Genomic DNA, 18781 nt, shown 5'->3' on the forward strand with positions numbered 1-18781 from the left:
CATTCACTGAGTGACGCAGCTCGCATGAGCTCGCATGAGCCAATCACATCGCACTTTATGAGAACTGACCAATCAGAGACTATCAGGAACAGAAAGGTACATTCCATAAACGAAGAAGCGTTTTTGTAGTTTTTATTCATAGACCGAGTTTATAACCGTAAATGATCAAAAATTATAACCATATTCCGCACTTGAGACGAATATATGTTATAGTTAGTTTTATATAAAGTGATCTAGGTATCTGTACACTACAGTGTCCTTCAATGCCCTAAACCAGCAGTTTAACTTTGCCAAAACTTATTTTGCAAGCAGCTGCCATGTGGAAATTGAGCAATCACCTGCCAAACCACATTAGCTAAACAATCCAGTATTTGTGTATTTGGTCTGCAACTAATCATTAACTAAAATATTGATTAAGCTATCAAGTATTTTCGAGGCATCATTTTGTTTATTTTATGAAAGTGTCAGTCTCTGATCTAAAACAAAAAAATGTTTACATGCGAGTTTCTTTGGTTTGTTTTTGCAGATTATAGGACTTAAACAGTGCATTACTGATCACAGTTGCTAACAACAGGCAAATTATTATGTTGCTATGCCAATAAACTGTTCAGTTATTGGTTGTCTCTTCTGTTACACCAACTCTCTGCATCTCCAGCATCCATGAATCTTCTCTGTGCTCTTTTTCTTTCTTTCTTTTTGCCTGTAAGCTTCATATTCAACATTCTTTGACCTCCTCTGCACATGTCCAAACCATCTAAGTCATGCCTCTCTAACTATGCCTCCAAAATGCTCAAGCCAAGCTGTTCCTCTGGTATACTCTTTTCTAACCTTGTCCTTCCTGGTCACTCATGATGAAAATCTTAACATTTTCAGCTCCATCTCTTTTCTTTTTGTTAGTGCCACTGTCTCTAAAGCATATATCATAGTAGGTCTCACTACCATCTAATAAACATTCCCTTTAACTCTTGCTGCTATCCTTCTGTCACAAATCCCTCCTGACACCTGCTTCACCCTGCATGTATTCACTTCTTCACCTCTCTTGTGCACTGTCTGGTATTTAAACTCACCTTTCTTGCATCTTCACTGTTACACCTGTCTCCTTCTCATTCACACACGTATTATGTCTTGCTTCTATTGTATTTCATTTATCTTCTCTCCAGAGCATACCTATACATCCTCGTGCTATCTTCCACCTCCTCCCTCCTCTCACTGTAGATCACAGTGTCATCCTAGCCATCATGGTCCAGTGATGCTCATGTCTGACCTCATCTGTCAACATGCCCATCACTATGGTATTAATCAAGGTATTTTTTTCTACAGCTATTATAACATGATTGTTAGCAATGTTCACTGACGTGCTGATGAGAATTAGAGGACTGCTCGTCTAACTGTTCTCAACGCTCTCTGCCCCGAGATCACTGGATGTGCTGCAATTGTGGCTGATTTTGTGGAAATGGATTATGCAAGGCTCTGGTAGCTGAGTGTGGGCCAACACGGGGTGGTTCACAGTGTCATTGAACTGCTTAATTAAGTTCACAGTACCATTTCAATTCAATTTAGTTCAGGTTTATTTAAATTGCGACGAATCACAACAGCAGTCACCTCAAGGCGTTTTTTATGATTAGGTAAAGACCCTACAACAATCCAACAACCTACTGAGAGCAAGCACTTTGCAAAGCTGGCATTTAACAGGAAAAACCCTCAAGCAGAACCAGGCTCAGAGGTTCTGCTGGAACCATGTGTTTAACAACAGATATTGTCTTACTTTTAAGAAATATTATTTGGAAGGAGTGACTTGGCTCTGAAAACACTAAAATCTTATATCCACTGCTGCGCTGATACAGATAATCTCTGTGCCAGGCAATGCATGACGTTACCTCAGAACTTTGACCTGATTATATCTGTGTGCTTCTGTTGCAATTGGGATATCTTATCACTAAAGTTTTATTTTCTTTGAATTAGTGCATTGGATTGACTGGACTCTATATAGATTACAAAGAGACACATAAAACAAGGATGCTGCGTGTTACAAAAATAAGTACAGTTAAATTTAAAAAAAGAGAAAAGAATTGGATTCATTTGCAAAACAAAGAAGTTGGTAATATTGACAGGATCTCATATAACTTGAAAATTATAATTTTATATATCTTTACCGAGGTTTTAGAACTTTTGCTGATGATAGAAAATGTTTTTAAGCAAATCAGTTTATCTCAGCGACCATCACAGATTTCATATCTTCTCACAAAGATTTCTAGTTTACTTTGCAGTGTAACTGATATTTCTTCAAATGCCAAGGACTTAGAGCACATGAGTACATAATGTCACTTTAACCTTGTGTACTGATACCAAAACTGATAATTTTCCTCTTTTTAAAAGCACATTACAAAGTGTGCTCAGTTTCTCTGCTGGGAAATACAGCAGACAAACTACACAATGGAAATAGTTTTCAGCGTCGCACTTTAAATGTTTACATGCAAAAATAAAGTTTGGGAACTGATGCTCGTGAGGAAATTATCTAAACATTTGCTTATAAAACAGCTTTTCAGCTCCACAGCTCTCCAATGAACTCACAGCCGTATGGTCATGCAGGATACCGCAACATGTTTGCATAACCTTGATTACTGCTGCACCATGTTCTCGTTGCTAATCCAGCATTTAAAGCTTTTTTTGTTGCTCTGTGTTATTTTGGAGTTTGTGGCCATTTAACAAGTGGAGAAACACAGAAGACTTGCCTCCTTTATTAAAGCCAGGAAAATGGTTTTACTTGGCTAAATAATGAAATCATAATGATTAAATGTTTCATGAACATTTGAGCATTTACAAGTCTAATCTGTGCACAGTAAACCTGATCATGTAAAAGTAGAAAATTAAGAAATGCGGGGGAGAAACTGACTCGATTCCTCTCAAACAACTCATTGTTTACATCACATTATAAGTAACTTTCCATTAGCTATCAGTGCAGAATTTAATAGGCGTGCGTTACAGCATTTCATCAACTGTTGCTGGGATCCAGGTATCCACAACAGGACACAACACACCTGAACACACCTAAAATCACATTCACACCTGTGTTTTCTTCTTTGCTAAGGTAAGTGTCACTCAGAGTCATTTTCTTTTGGATCACACTGCCAACTACGGTTTAAATGGTTAAAAATTATCTTTAAGAGAGCAGCATATTAAAATTGCAAATTGGGTGACTGTTAGTGATAGAAATGTTTAGCTGTAATTAAGAATAAACTCATCTCCACAGGTACAAATAAAGCAATAGAAAGCTTTATTTTAGCAAGCGTCCTTGAACACCCACTATAAACAATGCAAGATCACCTCTATGGAAAAACAGGCATTAAAGAAGCAGTCACAACCCACCCGTATGGTCACTTACACGTGTCCTCGCAGGGTTTACAGAAGAATAGAACACCTGATGTTAACTGTGTAACACCCACCACACCTGTTAAGGTTACCGCACCTCTCATTCTCTCCTTCACAGGCCAGGGCAAGTTTTAATTACTAACTAATGTAGCTTTCAGTTAAGCAAAGTTGCCAAGCCAGACAAGAAGACTGTGCATTGCTAATTGTTTTGTTCCTTAGGTGTAGGCTGGTAGGTCTGAATACTGAATCTGTTTTGGCATAACACTTGAAAAGGCCCTGAATAATTAACAAGACTGGCTTAACTCGATGTTAGTATATTCTCGTGACGCCTGGTTGCTTTATGTTTGGCGTCACTCTTCATTAATAAATATGTTCGTTTCTTACATCTTTCCTCATTGTGCAGTGTTTTTTTAACATGGAAAAGCATTTTGTGTAATTACAAACAGTGCGATAAAGGTCAATAAGGACGAAAGAAGTTGTTGCCGTATTGATGTGGGAACTGACCATACATGGTTTTTCCACATCTACAGAAGATTAGATATTCTGGTTCATTGGGACTCAGTGATCCGTTCTGCTGCGGCCAAATCTTGCAGAAAGCATATGGTTGAATGAGCTTATGGATAAGTGTCTGAGCGTCTGTGGTTAACTTGGTCTTTGAGCTCCGAAAAAGACACAAACAGAGCAGGCTTTTGAGTTACTGTGCGCATGTGTGTTTGTCTGAAAAAGTGGGGTTGTGTCTCTCCTTCAGTTCAGCTAATCCAGATCAGAGAGTTTGCATATAGATCTCTTTAACCACAACAGCTGCTGGATAATCTATAAACACCACGTGTGACATCCCCATGTGTAGTTTGCTTCTGGCATAATGTACAGCCTCAGTAAAATGATGAAAAGCAGCTTTGTCTCGATGCTAAATACAGTAACTAAAAAAAAGCGCAGCTGAATACCAATGGCATTATAACACTTCATCACCATGACTCACTATGGTTTGTACAAAGAACAACATGTTCTGCATATTTAAATGCATCAGATTTGTTGTAGTTCAAAGCTATTTGCTGTTTTTTTTTCTTCCATAATGGAGGATTTCTGCCTCTTGGGCTGCTTCTCGCTGGAGTAACCAGAGCTTCCAACTCCTTCTCCAACATGTGGGGAGGACAGGTTGTACAGGAAATTAGATCATTGCTCAATGTCAAAACACCTCAGAGAAAGGAGACAAATGTTAAGATGTTATGATAAATTGTGTGAGTCATTGTCATAGCAATGTAGTCCAAGTGCATAAGAAAGAAAAGATGCTGTTAAACTGGTTAGGCTAAACATTAACAAGCTGGCAGTCAGACGCCAAGAGGTCCTCCTAGAGGACCTCTTGGCGTCTCATTAATGGTGTTCCCGACCGGTTTGCAAACATTTTCTAGTCAACAAAACATCCTTAAGTCAGACAGTTTGGCATCCGTACTCTTCTGAACTGTTTTTGTAAATATAACCAGCAATATTCTCATGAGAAGGCCTCATTAAAGAAAGGAAGAATTACTCGCTGTTGGTTGTTTGTTTCAGAGATTTCAACTTACACAACAGCAGATGGCTGTCAGGTAAAAAGGATTAGACCGACCATCAGGTTACACTTTCACTCTTCTAATCTCCATTAAATGCACACATATGCCGATGTGCCACAACATTAAAACCACCTGCCTAAAACGGTGAAGGGGCCAACATGCCACCGAAACAACAACCTTGTGTCCAGTACTGAGATACTGAGAGCAGACCTGCTGCTTCCTGTGGGTCCCCTAAGGATTTGCCTCGTTTAATTACACACCAATGATTTTTTTTATGTGATCTGCAGAGCTTTGGTGCTGCCTCGTTTTGTAGTTTTGCCTGGCTGAAGAAGGCCAATTCTGCCATGGAGCTGGTTTTAATATTGTAGCTGATAGGTATGCATTTATAGATACACAACCAACACGTGCACACTGAAATTATCATACTACCTTACCAGCAAGTGCAGATTGTCTACAAAACTAGGTGAGGAGGATTACACAGGGACAGTGCTGTAGGTCGGTCATGGTGCTCTGGTCAGTAGTCTAATCCAATTACTCGTGAGCAGCTAAAAGTAATGGGATTGTTAGTAAGGTCACCGTACAGACCTGCTTAACCGTGACTGTGCACTTGACATTCAGCTTTGAGCAAATTCTGCTGGGATATTTTACAGTTGCAGATACATGATGAAGCCATTCTGCTGGTTCCATAAAGAGGCTGTGGGAGAATCCAGCCTCGATGATTTAGATATAAAAGAGCAGAAGAAGAGTCCAGGACTGGACAAGCTGTTTGGCCATCTGATGGGATCAAAGGTCTCAAGGAGGTGTGAGGAAATGAAGAAAACGGAAGAATTAATAAGCGAAAGCTACTAATGAATCAGATCCTTAAGGTCATTTATGAACATACATCATATTTTACTTTTTTTATGTTGGAAAAAACCAATACATTCACATAAAGACAACGGACGTGAGAACATTCATGTCTTTAGGCTACTGTAACACTGATATGATCGAGACAGAGTAATTTAAGGTTCATTTAAATGTAAATGTGCAGATTAAGTCCAGATTAAATGTCTTGTTGTCCCTAATAAAGTTCTGCCTGTACCTGAGAAACTGAAGGTGTACACATCAGCAATTGAAAACAGAAAAACTGCCCATTTTAGACGTTTTCCAGCAATTTCACTTTAAAAAGATCATAAAATTGATCACACTGAAAGAATCTGAGGTTTCAACAAAAACCCACTCATATTTGATCACTTTTACATGTTTATGACAGTCAGAATTTCGTTTTTGTTTTCTTTGTCAATGACAGTTTGTTTACTTCCTGCCTCGATAGCATCTGAGGCACAATTTTCCAAAACAGCCACCCCGATGACAAAGACGTGTCTGTGCTTATTACGTTGGTGGGGAAGACAGGGAAAAATGTTGTCCCGGATCAAAATTTTCCCAGAAGAACTGCAGCAGACTTAAAACACAGAAAACCTCATTTTTTTTCAAATACTAGTTTATCAAAAGAATACACAGTAATGCTCATGTATAAAAACATAGAAAACAGGAGAATCAAAAACAATAATAAAATATACTTTCTTTTCTCATCTACTATTTGTTCTTTTTGTTAAAAGTAATAAACCTGCAGTCCTCTCTGTTTTTGCACGTTCATGAGTTTCCACGGCGCGCTCTGTCCTCGCCTGCTTACTCTGTCCTCTTTGTGCCAACTGCATCTAACATCTGTATCACAACTGAGCCAATAGAAACGGGCTAAAAATCACGCTACGACAGGACTGCCAAGTCGACACCACGGGGGCTGTTTGCTGCTCTTATCGAGTTGTGCTGCAACGCGAGATGAAGAGGTCCACTCGCAGCGAACGTGTCTCTCAGTGTGGCTTCATTAAGGCAGGTACAGCACATTAATCTCACTAATGGAGGTTTCGCTCACTTTGCTGTCACGTGAAGGGCACGGAGCCGGACGGCCGGTGTGAGCTGCTTGTTTAAACAGCCGTGGAGTCAAGATGGCTTCAACCACCAAGCCTCATTAACCTGCATAGTCACACTTGTCAGGTCACGGGTGCAGGATTACTGCTCTGATGATACAAGGAACAGCAGCAGCTACACCCTCTGCTGCTACTTGTACAAAACAGGTGGTGCATTTAGTCTTTTGAAGAGTTTTTTTTCCCTGAACCTCACTGTGTTGTGAAACAGAAACAGATGCAGCTTGTGCGCGCATTTGTGTATTCTTATTTTTACTTTTCATTTATTTATCTTTTTGATTAATTTCCTACCTTATTTACACCACCAATCGGAACTTTTCTACATTTCTGCCGTGCGTGTTAACACATCTCCAAACTCTCAGAATCTCTCTTGCAGGGTTAAAAGGTCAGACAACATACATGATGACACAAGTGATCACTTTTCCCAAAGCATCAATAGATTTCTCTGAAGGGTGGGGTCCAAACTGTGTCCTGGGTTTATTTGAGTCTCTTTAAATAGCAATCAAGAGTTGTGTATTTATTTATTATTTAATTATATATTTATTTTTTCATCTCACACCAGTCACATCTCCGCTCACAGATCCAGTTGTTCATCCTCAATATCACTCATTGTCCATCAGCTTTGCTTGTTTTCCTTTATGATTGTGATCAGGACTCCAAAGACGACAGCAGAAAGCGATGACAGAGGGTGGGGGGAAATAAAAATCCGAGGTGTCTTTTGCCCTACCTTTCCATCCATTGATGTGGTATTTACTTCCAAAAAATATGCTGTGCAGGTGCTATGCAGTTTTTAATTTTAAATTTTTTTTTTTTGCTTTTTGCTTGGCTTGATGTGAAATGGTGGGAGATGAGGACATTTGTCAGAAATCTGATTTTTGTGCGTCTAATCCTGAACAAAACTCTCGAAACATCACCGTCCTGTCACCTCTGGCGCCCTCCGTCGTCGTCGCCGCCTCCTCCAAATCCTGAAGTGCGCTATTTACACACAAACTGGTCCACGAGCGTCGTGCAGCGTTTGCACTTGACGTAGCAGCACCAGTGGAACTTGCAGTGGCAGCGCTCGTGCTTGTAGGTCTTAAACTGGTCGTAACCTCTGCCGCAGCACATCAGCTCGCAGCCGTCCATGCCCTCCGAGGTTTTGTTGCAGAGTCGGCCCTGGGTGCCCAGCGATCCTGTCGTCTCGTTGCGGAGGCAGTAATCCGGGCTGGTGTCGATGTAGACCATGTCCTGAGTGGTGGGTGGGTTGAAGCGCTTGTCTAGAAGCTCCAGCTTTCCCTGGTGGATCAAGGACAGAATTAGCAGAGGCAACACTTAAAATGGTTCCTGAGGGAGGAGAGAGAGACATGAATGGATTTAGTACCTTGCGTCCGACCCGCATGGCTGCTGCGCTGTCATATTTCTCTTTCAGGAACTCTCCAACACGTCTGAAGTCGGCCAGCTGGAGCCAACAGGTCTTCAAACTGCAGGAACCCGAAACTCCATGACACTTACAGGCCACATTAGCCAGGTTGTAAACCGCCTGTTGGAGTAATAGAAAAAAGACATAAATGTTAAATAATCAAAATGTATACAGAGACCAAAACCCCCCAAAAACTCCACCTTAGTTTTTACGCAATAAATTTCCACTACCTACATAGATGTAGACTTTATTTAATCCCACATGGAGAAAATTCACGAAGGACAGGAAGAAAAAGTGAATAAAGAGATATTAGTAAAAAGAAAGACAGTCTACATACTATACTACTAAAGGTTACTATATACAGTAAAATACACTAAGATAAGTGCAGTGGGAGGGATTACTATGCACAAGCTGAAGCAAAAATAATCCATGTTTCTCTTTCCTTCTAATACCTGTCATTGTGATGCTTCAGTCTCACCTCCAAGTCAGCAGCTTTAGCTCCAGCTCTGTGGTGCAGATTTACAATCGATTTGCTGCTAAGCTGCTGCCATCTAGTGGTAAAAATTTGTAACTGCTCAGCTCTCATCATTACAGCGAGCATATAGTGAGATGGGAACATAAAAAAAGCATCATGGAGCTGCTACACTGCTGGAACGGCCAGTTAAAAAAACCCAAAACATAAAGAAGAGATGAGTCGTGCAAACGTTGCTGCGCGCACACACACACACACACACTGCAACATTTTCTCCAAAATTGGCTTTGTGGGGGCAAAATTATCTGTTTATTTGAGAAACCACTGTTAGGTGGGCTATACAATGAACGCACAGTGAAACAGATAAACAGGAGGGGAAATGGAAAGAAAAGAAAATGATTTTTCTTTCTCCATATGCGCTGTTCTTCGACGCTGCTGTCAACATGACCCCACCAAAGTAAAACAAACAGCTGACTTGGAATAAAAGGCTAACTGGTAACTGGAGGAAATGTTCCTCTATTGTAAGTAGTTTTTCCCACATAATTCCCATAGAAAAAACTAGCCCTTGAAAATAAGTGGAACTTGACAATTATGGATTTAGACACATCGACATGCACGTCTTTACTTGAGCTTTTTTTTTTCTTAAGATAAAACAGCTTCTACTTTACAGCGTTTGGCCTTGTTAGAAAAACAGGAACAGGAAATCTAAGATTTATTGTCCTCACAGCAGTGAGCTTTAGGGGGAGCCCTTCACCCCTGCAGCTTTACCAGGTCAATTAAACAGCAATATAAACAAACCAAACAACCCCCACCCACACCCCAAGCATACACACACAAACAAGTACAAATTGTTCTTGGTATTGTACAAGCACCTACAACCACTTAAACAAACTCCAGCGCATCTCCACGCAATTCTTGCCGAATCGGTTTCTGCCGACTCCCGATTTCCCCCGATTCACCCTCAGACAAATGAAACCCATCACTCTGTCTCCTCACACTGCCTGATCTCAATTACCTTCTCACCTCTGTTAACCCCGGCGTCCCAAACAGCCTCCCCAGCGACCCCCACCTTCCACCCCTGTTCCCTCTCCTCTACTTTACTACCCAGCAGGCATAGCACTCGGCACTCTCCAATCCCAAGAACCGACCTCAGTGACCCCCGTCAGACGGGGAACAGGGGACAGTGTCATTTTGTGGGAGGGTAAAATGATTTTTGGAGATTCTCTCTTTGATACGTTCTTAAGTTTAACTTAAACTGAAAGAACAGAAGAAATAGAAAGGCCATATAATACAACCTTTCAGAAATGTGCTGTAGCTTCAGCAGAATGGTGCAACTTGGGACTCTGAGAATTAAGAAAAACTTTCAGATATAGGTTTAAAGGAGGAAATTCTCATGTTTTATGACTCCTTGCCATTTTTACGAGCCTTTGTTTTCACTAAGACCCCCCGACTGTTTGGTTTATGACATGTTTACAGCGACAGTAACATTTCACGTAACAAGGATGGGGAGGCCATTACTATGTTTTTCTGTGCCAATCTTCCCAATTAACATTTCTCCACAGCCAGTGCTTAATTTTGTGACTTTGTTTCATTTCCTTCATTACTCTGAACATCATTGTTTGTATGAATAAAGCTTTTCATTACATACTACTAACTGTCAATAGCCTCATGTTGCTCAAACCAAACCATGCATGTGTGTGTCCAGCATCACACTGAGCTATTTGGTAGGTCATGCCTGCTGGGCACAGTGACACTGGACCTGATGAACACACACACACACACACACACACACACACACACACACACACACACACACACACACTCACGCTCAGTGATCCGTGGTGGAGACACAGTCTCTGTGTCAGGCACAATAGGTTTTTACTCAGACAAGGTTAGGGGTTTAGGAGCTGTGTGTGTGTGTGTGTGTGTGTGTGTGTGTGTGTGTGTGTGTGTGTGTGTGTGTGCATGCAGAGTGAGAAACAGAGAACACAGCCCATCCTTTGTGACAGTGTAAGCAGTGAATGAGGAATGAAAATGGCAACACGTCTCCCTCTTCTTTTTTGCTCTGTGAAGGATAATGTTGCTATATTTGGCTACATTGTTGCCTATATTTTAATCTAATCGTGTGCAGGAGGACTGAAATTTGTTTGCTTCTTCAGATGCTTGTGATGCTCTGTAATGGGCAGATTTAAATTCCTTCAAAGATTGCTCTAACACTGAAAGAAAAAGCAAAAAATTAACTTTCAGCTACATGTGTCCACCAAGCTGCAAAGCACCAGTAAATGTGTTTCTACACTGGCCGGGAATGTATGTCTGGCTGTTTTTTGGGTCTGTGTAACAAGCGCTGCCTCATTTGATTTATGTGGAGACAGTGGAAGTTAGTAGCTCTCTGCGTGTGTATTTGTGTGTGTCTGTGTGTGTGTCTGTGTGTGTGTAAGTGTGCGAAAGTCTTTGAGAGTCGCAGAAGTGTGACGGAGGTCCATCCCTCACCCTGTGTCTCTGTCTCCAGACGTTTGTGCACACGGACGACCACGTTGTCCACTGCTCACACAAATCAAATGAGGCTGCACACACACACACACACACACACACACACGGACACCGCTGTCACCTCCACAAAAGCCCTGTGGTTTGCCTTGTTCAACCAAGCAAGACAAATCCTGCTTAGGACAAACCAGCGTGTCCACGATAGAAAGACAGAAAGCAGGGTGGGGCCGGGGGGATAGAGAGAAGGAGAGAAACTGTCTTCCTGTCTGTGGCTCTCCTCCTTTTCATCTCTCCCTTTGCCTCTCTTCCGTTTCGATGGACAGACAACAATGAAAGCAAAGGATCAAACGGGAGACAGGAGGAAAAGTCATTCAAAAAAGCATGCATATGTCACTGAACTGTGCGTGTGAAAGGTTGCTGCAGCAGTAGATCTTTCCCTCATATACTCTCGTAGAGCCCCAAAGGGACTCTCAGCAGAAACACAACCTCTCCAGACCCTCACCTTTGACCTCTGACGCACACACGCACAAAACTAGGCTCAATGTCTCATACACAAATCAAATGGAGCTGAGGTGAGCACACACACACACACGCAGCGTCTCTGTCTTGTAAACAGCTTAAACAAAGCTTCTCTAAGTGAAGATAAACGTGTTCTCCTGTTCCAGGGAACACCAGAATGGGCAAATGGAGATTTTACGAGAAAGGTGTGTGCGTGCGTGTGTTTGTGTGTGAGAGAGAGAAAGGCAAGAGGTTTCTTTCAAGGCTTCTTTTTTAAATCCTCTCCCTACCTGAGAACCTTCCAGACAACTTCAGTTCCTAGACCATTTGTTGACTCACCATCACTGCCATTGTTCAGTAACTAGAGTGGAAAGGAAGCTTAATGACCATCATACCACCACAGCTTTGAGTCTGTCTCTCTTGTTTTTAATGTCTTGTAAAATTTCCTTTAAAGCCCCTCTCAGTGTTGGATTTTTGTATGTCTGTGTATGTGCCTGTGTGTTACACCGGTGGAATGTGCTTTGACCTGTCAGCCTCGCCAGACTCCAAGGGCGTTACCAGTATACCATTTGGACCTTCCCAATAAATAACCCACACACACAGGCATATAAATACTGCCCGGTCAGGCAATCAGAGGCCCACTGAGCTTACACACACATTCCTGACAGGGAAACATATGAAGAAGACAACAGTAACCTTGGGAAAGTTAACGCAGCGATGGTTTTGTTGAGAGATAAACCTTTTTTTCGTTGTCCCATACCTGTCTCCCTGCTTCATTATTATGCAAGTTCATCAACATCCGGGCATGCTCGGGTGACCCTCGGGGGTAATTCTTCTCCCTCTCCCTGGCGTCGACGAACTCCCGAGCAAACCTGTAGCCGTAATGCACATTATCACCGCAGCCACCCCACAGCCAGTCACGCGGCAGGTCTCTGGGGCGAGCGGCGCGGCTGCAGCCGCAAGTGGAGAGCTCGCCCTCGCGGCACGCACGGCTGACGGCATTGACCACACCGGCTGCACTGATGGCGTAGGTGAAGGCTGTCTCCCTGGAGCCTGATGGAGGAAGGAAAACAGGAGTTAAGCACTTCAATTCTGAACACAGTAAAGCTGCAGTTTTGCTGTCACGTCACTAACAGGAAACACAGGTAGCTGCACAGCTAAATAACCCCGTCTCTCTCTCTCTCACACACACACACACACACACACACACACACACACACACACACACACACACACACACACACATACACACTCAGCTAACTGCCCCACACCCCACTTGAACTAACAATAGACAATAGAAGTGATTTGAGGCCCTGACCTCATACCTGGTTAACTCAACAACTTTAAATGCCAGATCATGCACGTGCAGCATTTAATGATGTAAACATATCGGTTTCTCCAGCATATCAGTTTTCCTCATGTGGTCGGCCTCTGGGTATACCTGTCTAAGTCCTGGCTACTCAACCATAACGTTAAAGAGTTACTTCTACCAAATTACAAATGATCATTGCAGCACTCATGTGATAAGAACTGAATTTGTGGAGCTCAGAGCCAAAAGGAAATACATCTGAAACATTCCTTCCCACAGCCACAGTTTTTTTACTTTAAAGAAAAGAGATTAGTTAAAAAACAGAAACAAATAAAGCACTTTTAGAAGAATTGTATTGCTGTATCCTCGCCATTGTATAGGGCTAAAAACAGAAATCTGAGTGATGGGTATCCTAAAAGCAAATAAAACCGAACTGTCTGCATGACTCGATGGCTCCAGAGATAATCTGTTTGTGTAATTTGGGTGAACTGACCCTTAAAGGAGATAACATGTAGGAATAAGAAGAAAAGGAGCTGGGCAAAAAGCCGTGGAAGAAACTTCTGGGAATGTTTGTCACGCTGTGCATTTACTGTAGATGGTCATCTCACAACAATTTACATAATTTCCAGCCAGAGTAATGCACTTTGAAGGAGTTTGCTTAAATGCGACTAGTTTCTAATAAACAACTGTGTTTTTTACAGTCTTGGTCGCTCTTTGAAGTGGCCTGGGTGCAATACATTTCACAGACTGGTCCATATTAATGATTTCCATTCACTAACACCAACGTGGAATACACAAGACAGCCTGCTTGTCCTATTCTCTGCATTAATACACACTTCAGCGCACAAAGAAGTGACAAGGACAAGGACAACGGCCTGACAGGTGGAGACTAAGTGCTCTGAAACACCATGATTTACATGAGAATAACAAGGAGCTTTGAAGTGCTTTTCCTGGTAGAGGCAAGCATTCACTGAGATGATTAGCTTCAATATGAGTGTTTGAAAAGGGCAAAATATCTGTATTTAAAATATACCATATGCACGACCTTACTGAGTGATCTCTACACCCTCTGTCCTTGCTTCCAGCATAAAGCTGCTACAACAGTGCTTTTTAAAGCGTAACCTTACACAGTGCTTATCTTTAAATTCAATTTAAATAAAGATTTAAACAAAATGTGCTTTTGTCTTTCTCACCATCACCTTACTGTCATGGTCTCTACAGCTACAATAGCTACAATGCAGCTTTTTTAAATATTACCCTACTTCACATTATTCTTATACACACACAAACCATTTATTAGTGTTTATACCCTACTCTAATATACAGAAAGCAAAACGTTCACTTTCCTTGGTTTTTTTTTGTTGTTTTTTTTTTGCACTTTTATTATTTAAATAGCGCACAATGGTCTCTATATTAGACAATTTCTGTGGCCCCGAATCAGCAGCAGCCAGTCAAGACAGGAAGGTATGCATGCAAATATCCGTTCATGTTATGCAGCAGGATAAAGAAAGCCAGACAAGACAGGGAGATAGAGAGCGAGTGGTTTTATGAGACTGCGGAGCCTAGACTTCAAATAGCAGGTCCGGATCTGCCGGCTCGGTGTCAGCTCATCAGTGCATTTCAAAAGAAGAGCCGCAGGACAATGGACCGACTAACACCTCCATATAAACCTGGAGCTAGACTGTCAACAGAAAGACAGGCATGGAGGGAGAGCGAGAGAGCCCGCAGCGGATTTGGCACATACTTGTTGATGAGGCGATTCCCACATCGCCTGCTGGGAATTAGACGCGCAAGTTATCGATCCGAAAATCTGCGCTCGGGGTATCTGTTTATTAAAATACTGGAGATATGCATAAAGCGTACCTGCCTTTCCAGTTTTATGCCTCCTGAAGTCTTCCTTTGTGACTGCTTCTTTTTCCCGTCTTTTTAATCGAAGGACTACATTTTTCGATTTAGTGCGCCTGCGTAAAGTATACCGGCTTTTTTCATGGTAATAGTTGGGTCGAAATGAATATTTCAGATGTTGTCATATGCTGGATTTTTTAATGAGGTTTTTCAGTCTGAATTTGAGTTCTGTTTCTCTTTATTTTATAATTTCTTGGGATCGTTAATGATCGATTTCTTTAAATAGAACAGCATGCGCTAGGCATTATCATGCCTAAAATGCGGTATAGGAAAATTTTGAAGGACACACATATTATATTCTAATGAGACCACTTTTTATAATGAGGAATATGGGACATCTTAATATCTCTAAAAATATTTTTACACTGCCCTTATATATGTGTGTTTTATGTGTATTTATATGTTATATGTAGCATCTGGCTTAACACTATTTATGTGATATGTCTTTTATGCTAATCTTAATGCCACTGCTCTAACAAACAACAAACTTTCCACTTCTTCTGTTCTATTTCACCTCAAGTTACCCCTCTTTTTACCACATAACTCATACAGGCTTAAAAAAGTGTAATCAAAACCTGTAGCTACCTATTTGATAGAATGTGACCAAAAAGTGGAATAAATCTTCTTTTTAAAACTGATAATCTTAAAAAAATCACCAGAATAAAACAATAAGAGAGAGGAGAGATTTGCTGCCACAATGAAGTAAGAGCTGTAGTTGAAAGCGAGCCTTTGGCTGGATGCTGAGCCTCTGTTATCTGTTGCTTATATGGTGTTTTGAAACAGGCCATCACACATTAGCTGTGGTGCCGCTGACATTTCTTTATCTGTCTGCTTTGACTGAGGGCCATAAAACCCACACACATGTAATCTGAATTTTCTTGGATGGTAGGAGCTCAGTTTGAAATATCTTGTGTTTAAGAAGCAACAGAAACAGAGCTGACATAGAAAACAAGCACACGTAAGCATTTATAGAATAGTTGGTGATAGATTTTGAAAAGATAAAATCCCAGAAAAAGAACTAAAAACACAAGATTGTAATTTGCTGTTAGTCTCATATTGTCTGACAGCTTTTAAAGACACAATATAACCATTGTGTCATGCCCTTTTAATCACATTTTTTTTCTTCCTCAGTTACAGTAAACTCACCAATCTGCATGACTCGCCCAAACACTGAAGTGTTGTCCACTGTGCTGCAGTTCCACCTCCTCTGTCTGAACTGGTACTGACATTCCTTGATGCCTGTCTTGGCTCCATCTCCAATATAGGTCATGTGGTCTTGGTACAGCTGGCACAGCTTCCTCTGACCCTGCAGGAGCAGAGATAAGATTAGCAGACATTAGCTGGTTAACTGTTTTATATTTCAGTGGTACCTGCAGGGAAATCACCCTTTTATTTGACCATCTCGCCAGTTAGGTTGCAAAAGGGTACAGAAAAGGAAGTGACAAGAAGATCAGGCCTTAATCTTTAAAAAAAAAAAAAATCATGCAGAAGAATCATAGGTGCAAAACTGAGATATGCTTTTATTCTAACAAAATAAAAGCCTTAATGACTTAGAGGAGAATGGTTTCCAAAGCACACAGATACTAACTTACCTGGGAGAGACCAGACAGCTGACTGCAGAGAGGCTGAGCTCCAATAATGTACATCTCTGGCCGCTGCATCGGGGTCAGACCGAGTGACCTGAGAGACAGAGGTCATTTCAACTGAGAATTTACCCTTTAAAAAACTGTAGATGTTGAAATTTAAACAGAAATGCCTCAAACTGAGTTTATGGAATCTGTGACTCCTTTGTGAGTAGAGGTCAGCACAGCAGAGGGCAAAAATTCAGACACATGCTGGGTTTATTGGTACAAGTGGCCAATAAAATACAGATAAGAGTCTTCTGGTGAACATCTCTGCAGCCACTTCCTTTCCTTTCCTTTCAAATCTGACTGCTTAACACAGAAAAATAACGTGATCATCTGTTCAGATCACCTGGGCTATGAAAGTTTCCCTTTTAGTCTTGAACATGAGTACAAACTACTGAGTATCTCACGGTGTTTTTAGCGGCTAGACTTCTAAGATGGACATCTGGTCCTGTAATTTCATTCTGACCTCCAGCAATGTAATTCCACAGAGCCACCCTGAACTGGGCCACCGCAGTAAGTTTTTGTAAGTCAAGAACAAGTGTGGCTAATTTGCGACCCTGTAGGCACAGCAGCAGCCCGCCATGCAATGCCATTTGGGGCTCAGCCAGAGTAAATATTGTGACAGAGCCTTCACATTTGTTCCATTCACTGTTAGTGTCCCACCACTAGCGCACCGCGCAAAACGAACCCCCAAAACACACACACAAGCACAGATGCAAGAAGCAGCACAAAGTGAAACCATGGCTCAAAAAAATTCCATTCATTATGCTTCAGCATTACAGAAGTAAACAAAAATTGGTTTATTGTGCGAATCTGATGTTTTTCTTATTTGTTCTCTTGGCGGCACAAAATTTGGGGAGGGTCATAATTCACTCACCCACGTTTTAGTCGCCGTTACACTACTAACCACAACTTTCAGAAACCAGTGCAAACCAGTGCGCAATCATTTACTCACCACCACGAGTTCGCGTCCACCATCAGCAGTTGCGAGCTGCAGACAAGGAAGGCGGCAGCCAACAGCAGATGTCGGACGGCACCGGTTCGTTTTGTCCGGACAGGCCTGTTGTCCATGGTCCGCCGCTTCAACGCCGGGAAAGTGCTCTGCTGAGGAGACATGAGCAGTGAATGAGGAGGCGTCCTGCTCAGTCTTTGACGGTTTAGAGGCCTGACGGGAGGGAAAGCGGCGGGTTTGAGTACGGCGAAGTCTGCTCCTACCGACCGCTTGTTTCTTTTCTGCCTGCTGTATCCTCTCGTCTCTAGTTAGATCAACTATATTTAAATTTATTTATTTTTTTTAAATCCAATAAAAAGACGGAGATTGTAATTTTTAGGTGACCTTACTGTCGTTGGGTAGTCTGAAACCACATCAACGTTTTCCTAAAGGTCAAATAATCCAGTTTATTCGCTGAAATCCCAGGTCAAAGTCGTGCGTAAAATAGTTTGGCATGAGTTTGGATTTTACGCACAGAGCGATATGAATTCTCCCTGGAGAAATCCAGGGCCTTATGATAAAATAAATAAAACAAAAGTACAGAAGTAAAAAGTGCGATCCCGTTTTTGCCTCGAGAAAAGATTAGCAAGGATATTAAAAGACTAATTGAGCAGCAAAGCGACTGTTCCTTGCCCTTCCTGTCCCCTTACGGCCACTCTACCACTACCACCACTATCTCTTTCTCACGCACACACACACACTCTCGTATACACTCCTCCTCCTTCTCTCACCCCCACTTCACCTCAGAACCCTCTTCTGCCCTCCCCTCCTCAGTCCTCCATACATTATGCACCGGTGATTGTGTGCAAGCAAATCAGATGACTATTTAACACTGTGAACTTTCAACGCCAAACCACTTCTAACACCTGTGACGACTATGAGCTTGTTGTTCACTGGGATTTCACATGAACAAAGTTAAAACTTTTTAGATAGACAGTTATTCTCTCTGGTGACCATTTTTAAGCATCACCTCCGGAATAACACAGCTAATACCTTTTCTAATCCCTTTCCCCCCTCTCTGATCAGCGTTTAATAAACAGTCCATCAAGTTGGGACATTTTACTAAGTTAAATTAAAATTGAAAAGTGTTTATTTATTTACGTTTATGTTCTGGCTGAAATGTAATCAGGACAGTGTTTCATTGTTTAAACTGTATATATAAAATATATTGTAGTAGAGGGATTACTCCGGGGCGTTTATGCGCAATACACG

At 41.6% G+C, this 18781-nt stretch overlaps 1 protein-coding gene across 7 annotated transcripts in view; it reads right to left on the reverse strand.

The window, feature by feature from the left end:
- Positions 1–5769: 5769 nt before the first annotated feature.
- wnt5b (wingless-type MMTV integration site family, member 5b) overlaps positions 5770–18781 on the reverse strand; it is an 88215-nt gene continuing 75203 nt past the window's right edge. For 4 of the 7 annotated variants that reach the window (XM_039600752.1, XM_039600751.1, XM_039600753.1 and 1 more), the window contains 6 exons: positions 17534–17679; positions 16543–16630; positions 16097–16256; positions 12497–12789; positions 8241–8399; positions 5770–8155 (listed from right to left, as the gene is read on the reverse strand). In XM_039600752.1, the coding sequence (XP_039456686.1) occupies positions 7856–8155; positions 8241–8399; positions 12497–12789; positions 16097–16256; positions 16543–16630; positions 17534–17679 (1146 nt within the window). In that variant the 3' untranslated portion in view covers positions 5770–7855. Of the gene's footprint in view, positions 8156–8240; positions 8400–12496; positions 12790–16096; positions 16257–16542; positions 16631–17533; positions 17683–18781 lie in introns of all 7 variants that reach the window. The other 3 variants (XM_031726564.2, XM_039600754.1, XM_039600749.1) reach the window with 1 other exon arrangement.

This window comes from Oreochromis aureus, linkage group 17, assembly GCF_013358895.1.
Source record: "Oreochromis aureus strain Israel breed Guangdong linkage group 17, ZZ_aureus, whole genome shotgun sequence".
Lineage (NCBI taxonomy): Eukaryota > Metazoa > Chordata > Actinopteri > Cichliformes > Cichlidae > Oreochromis > Oreochromis aureus.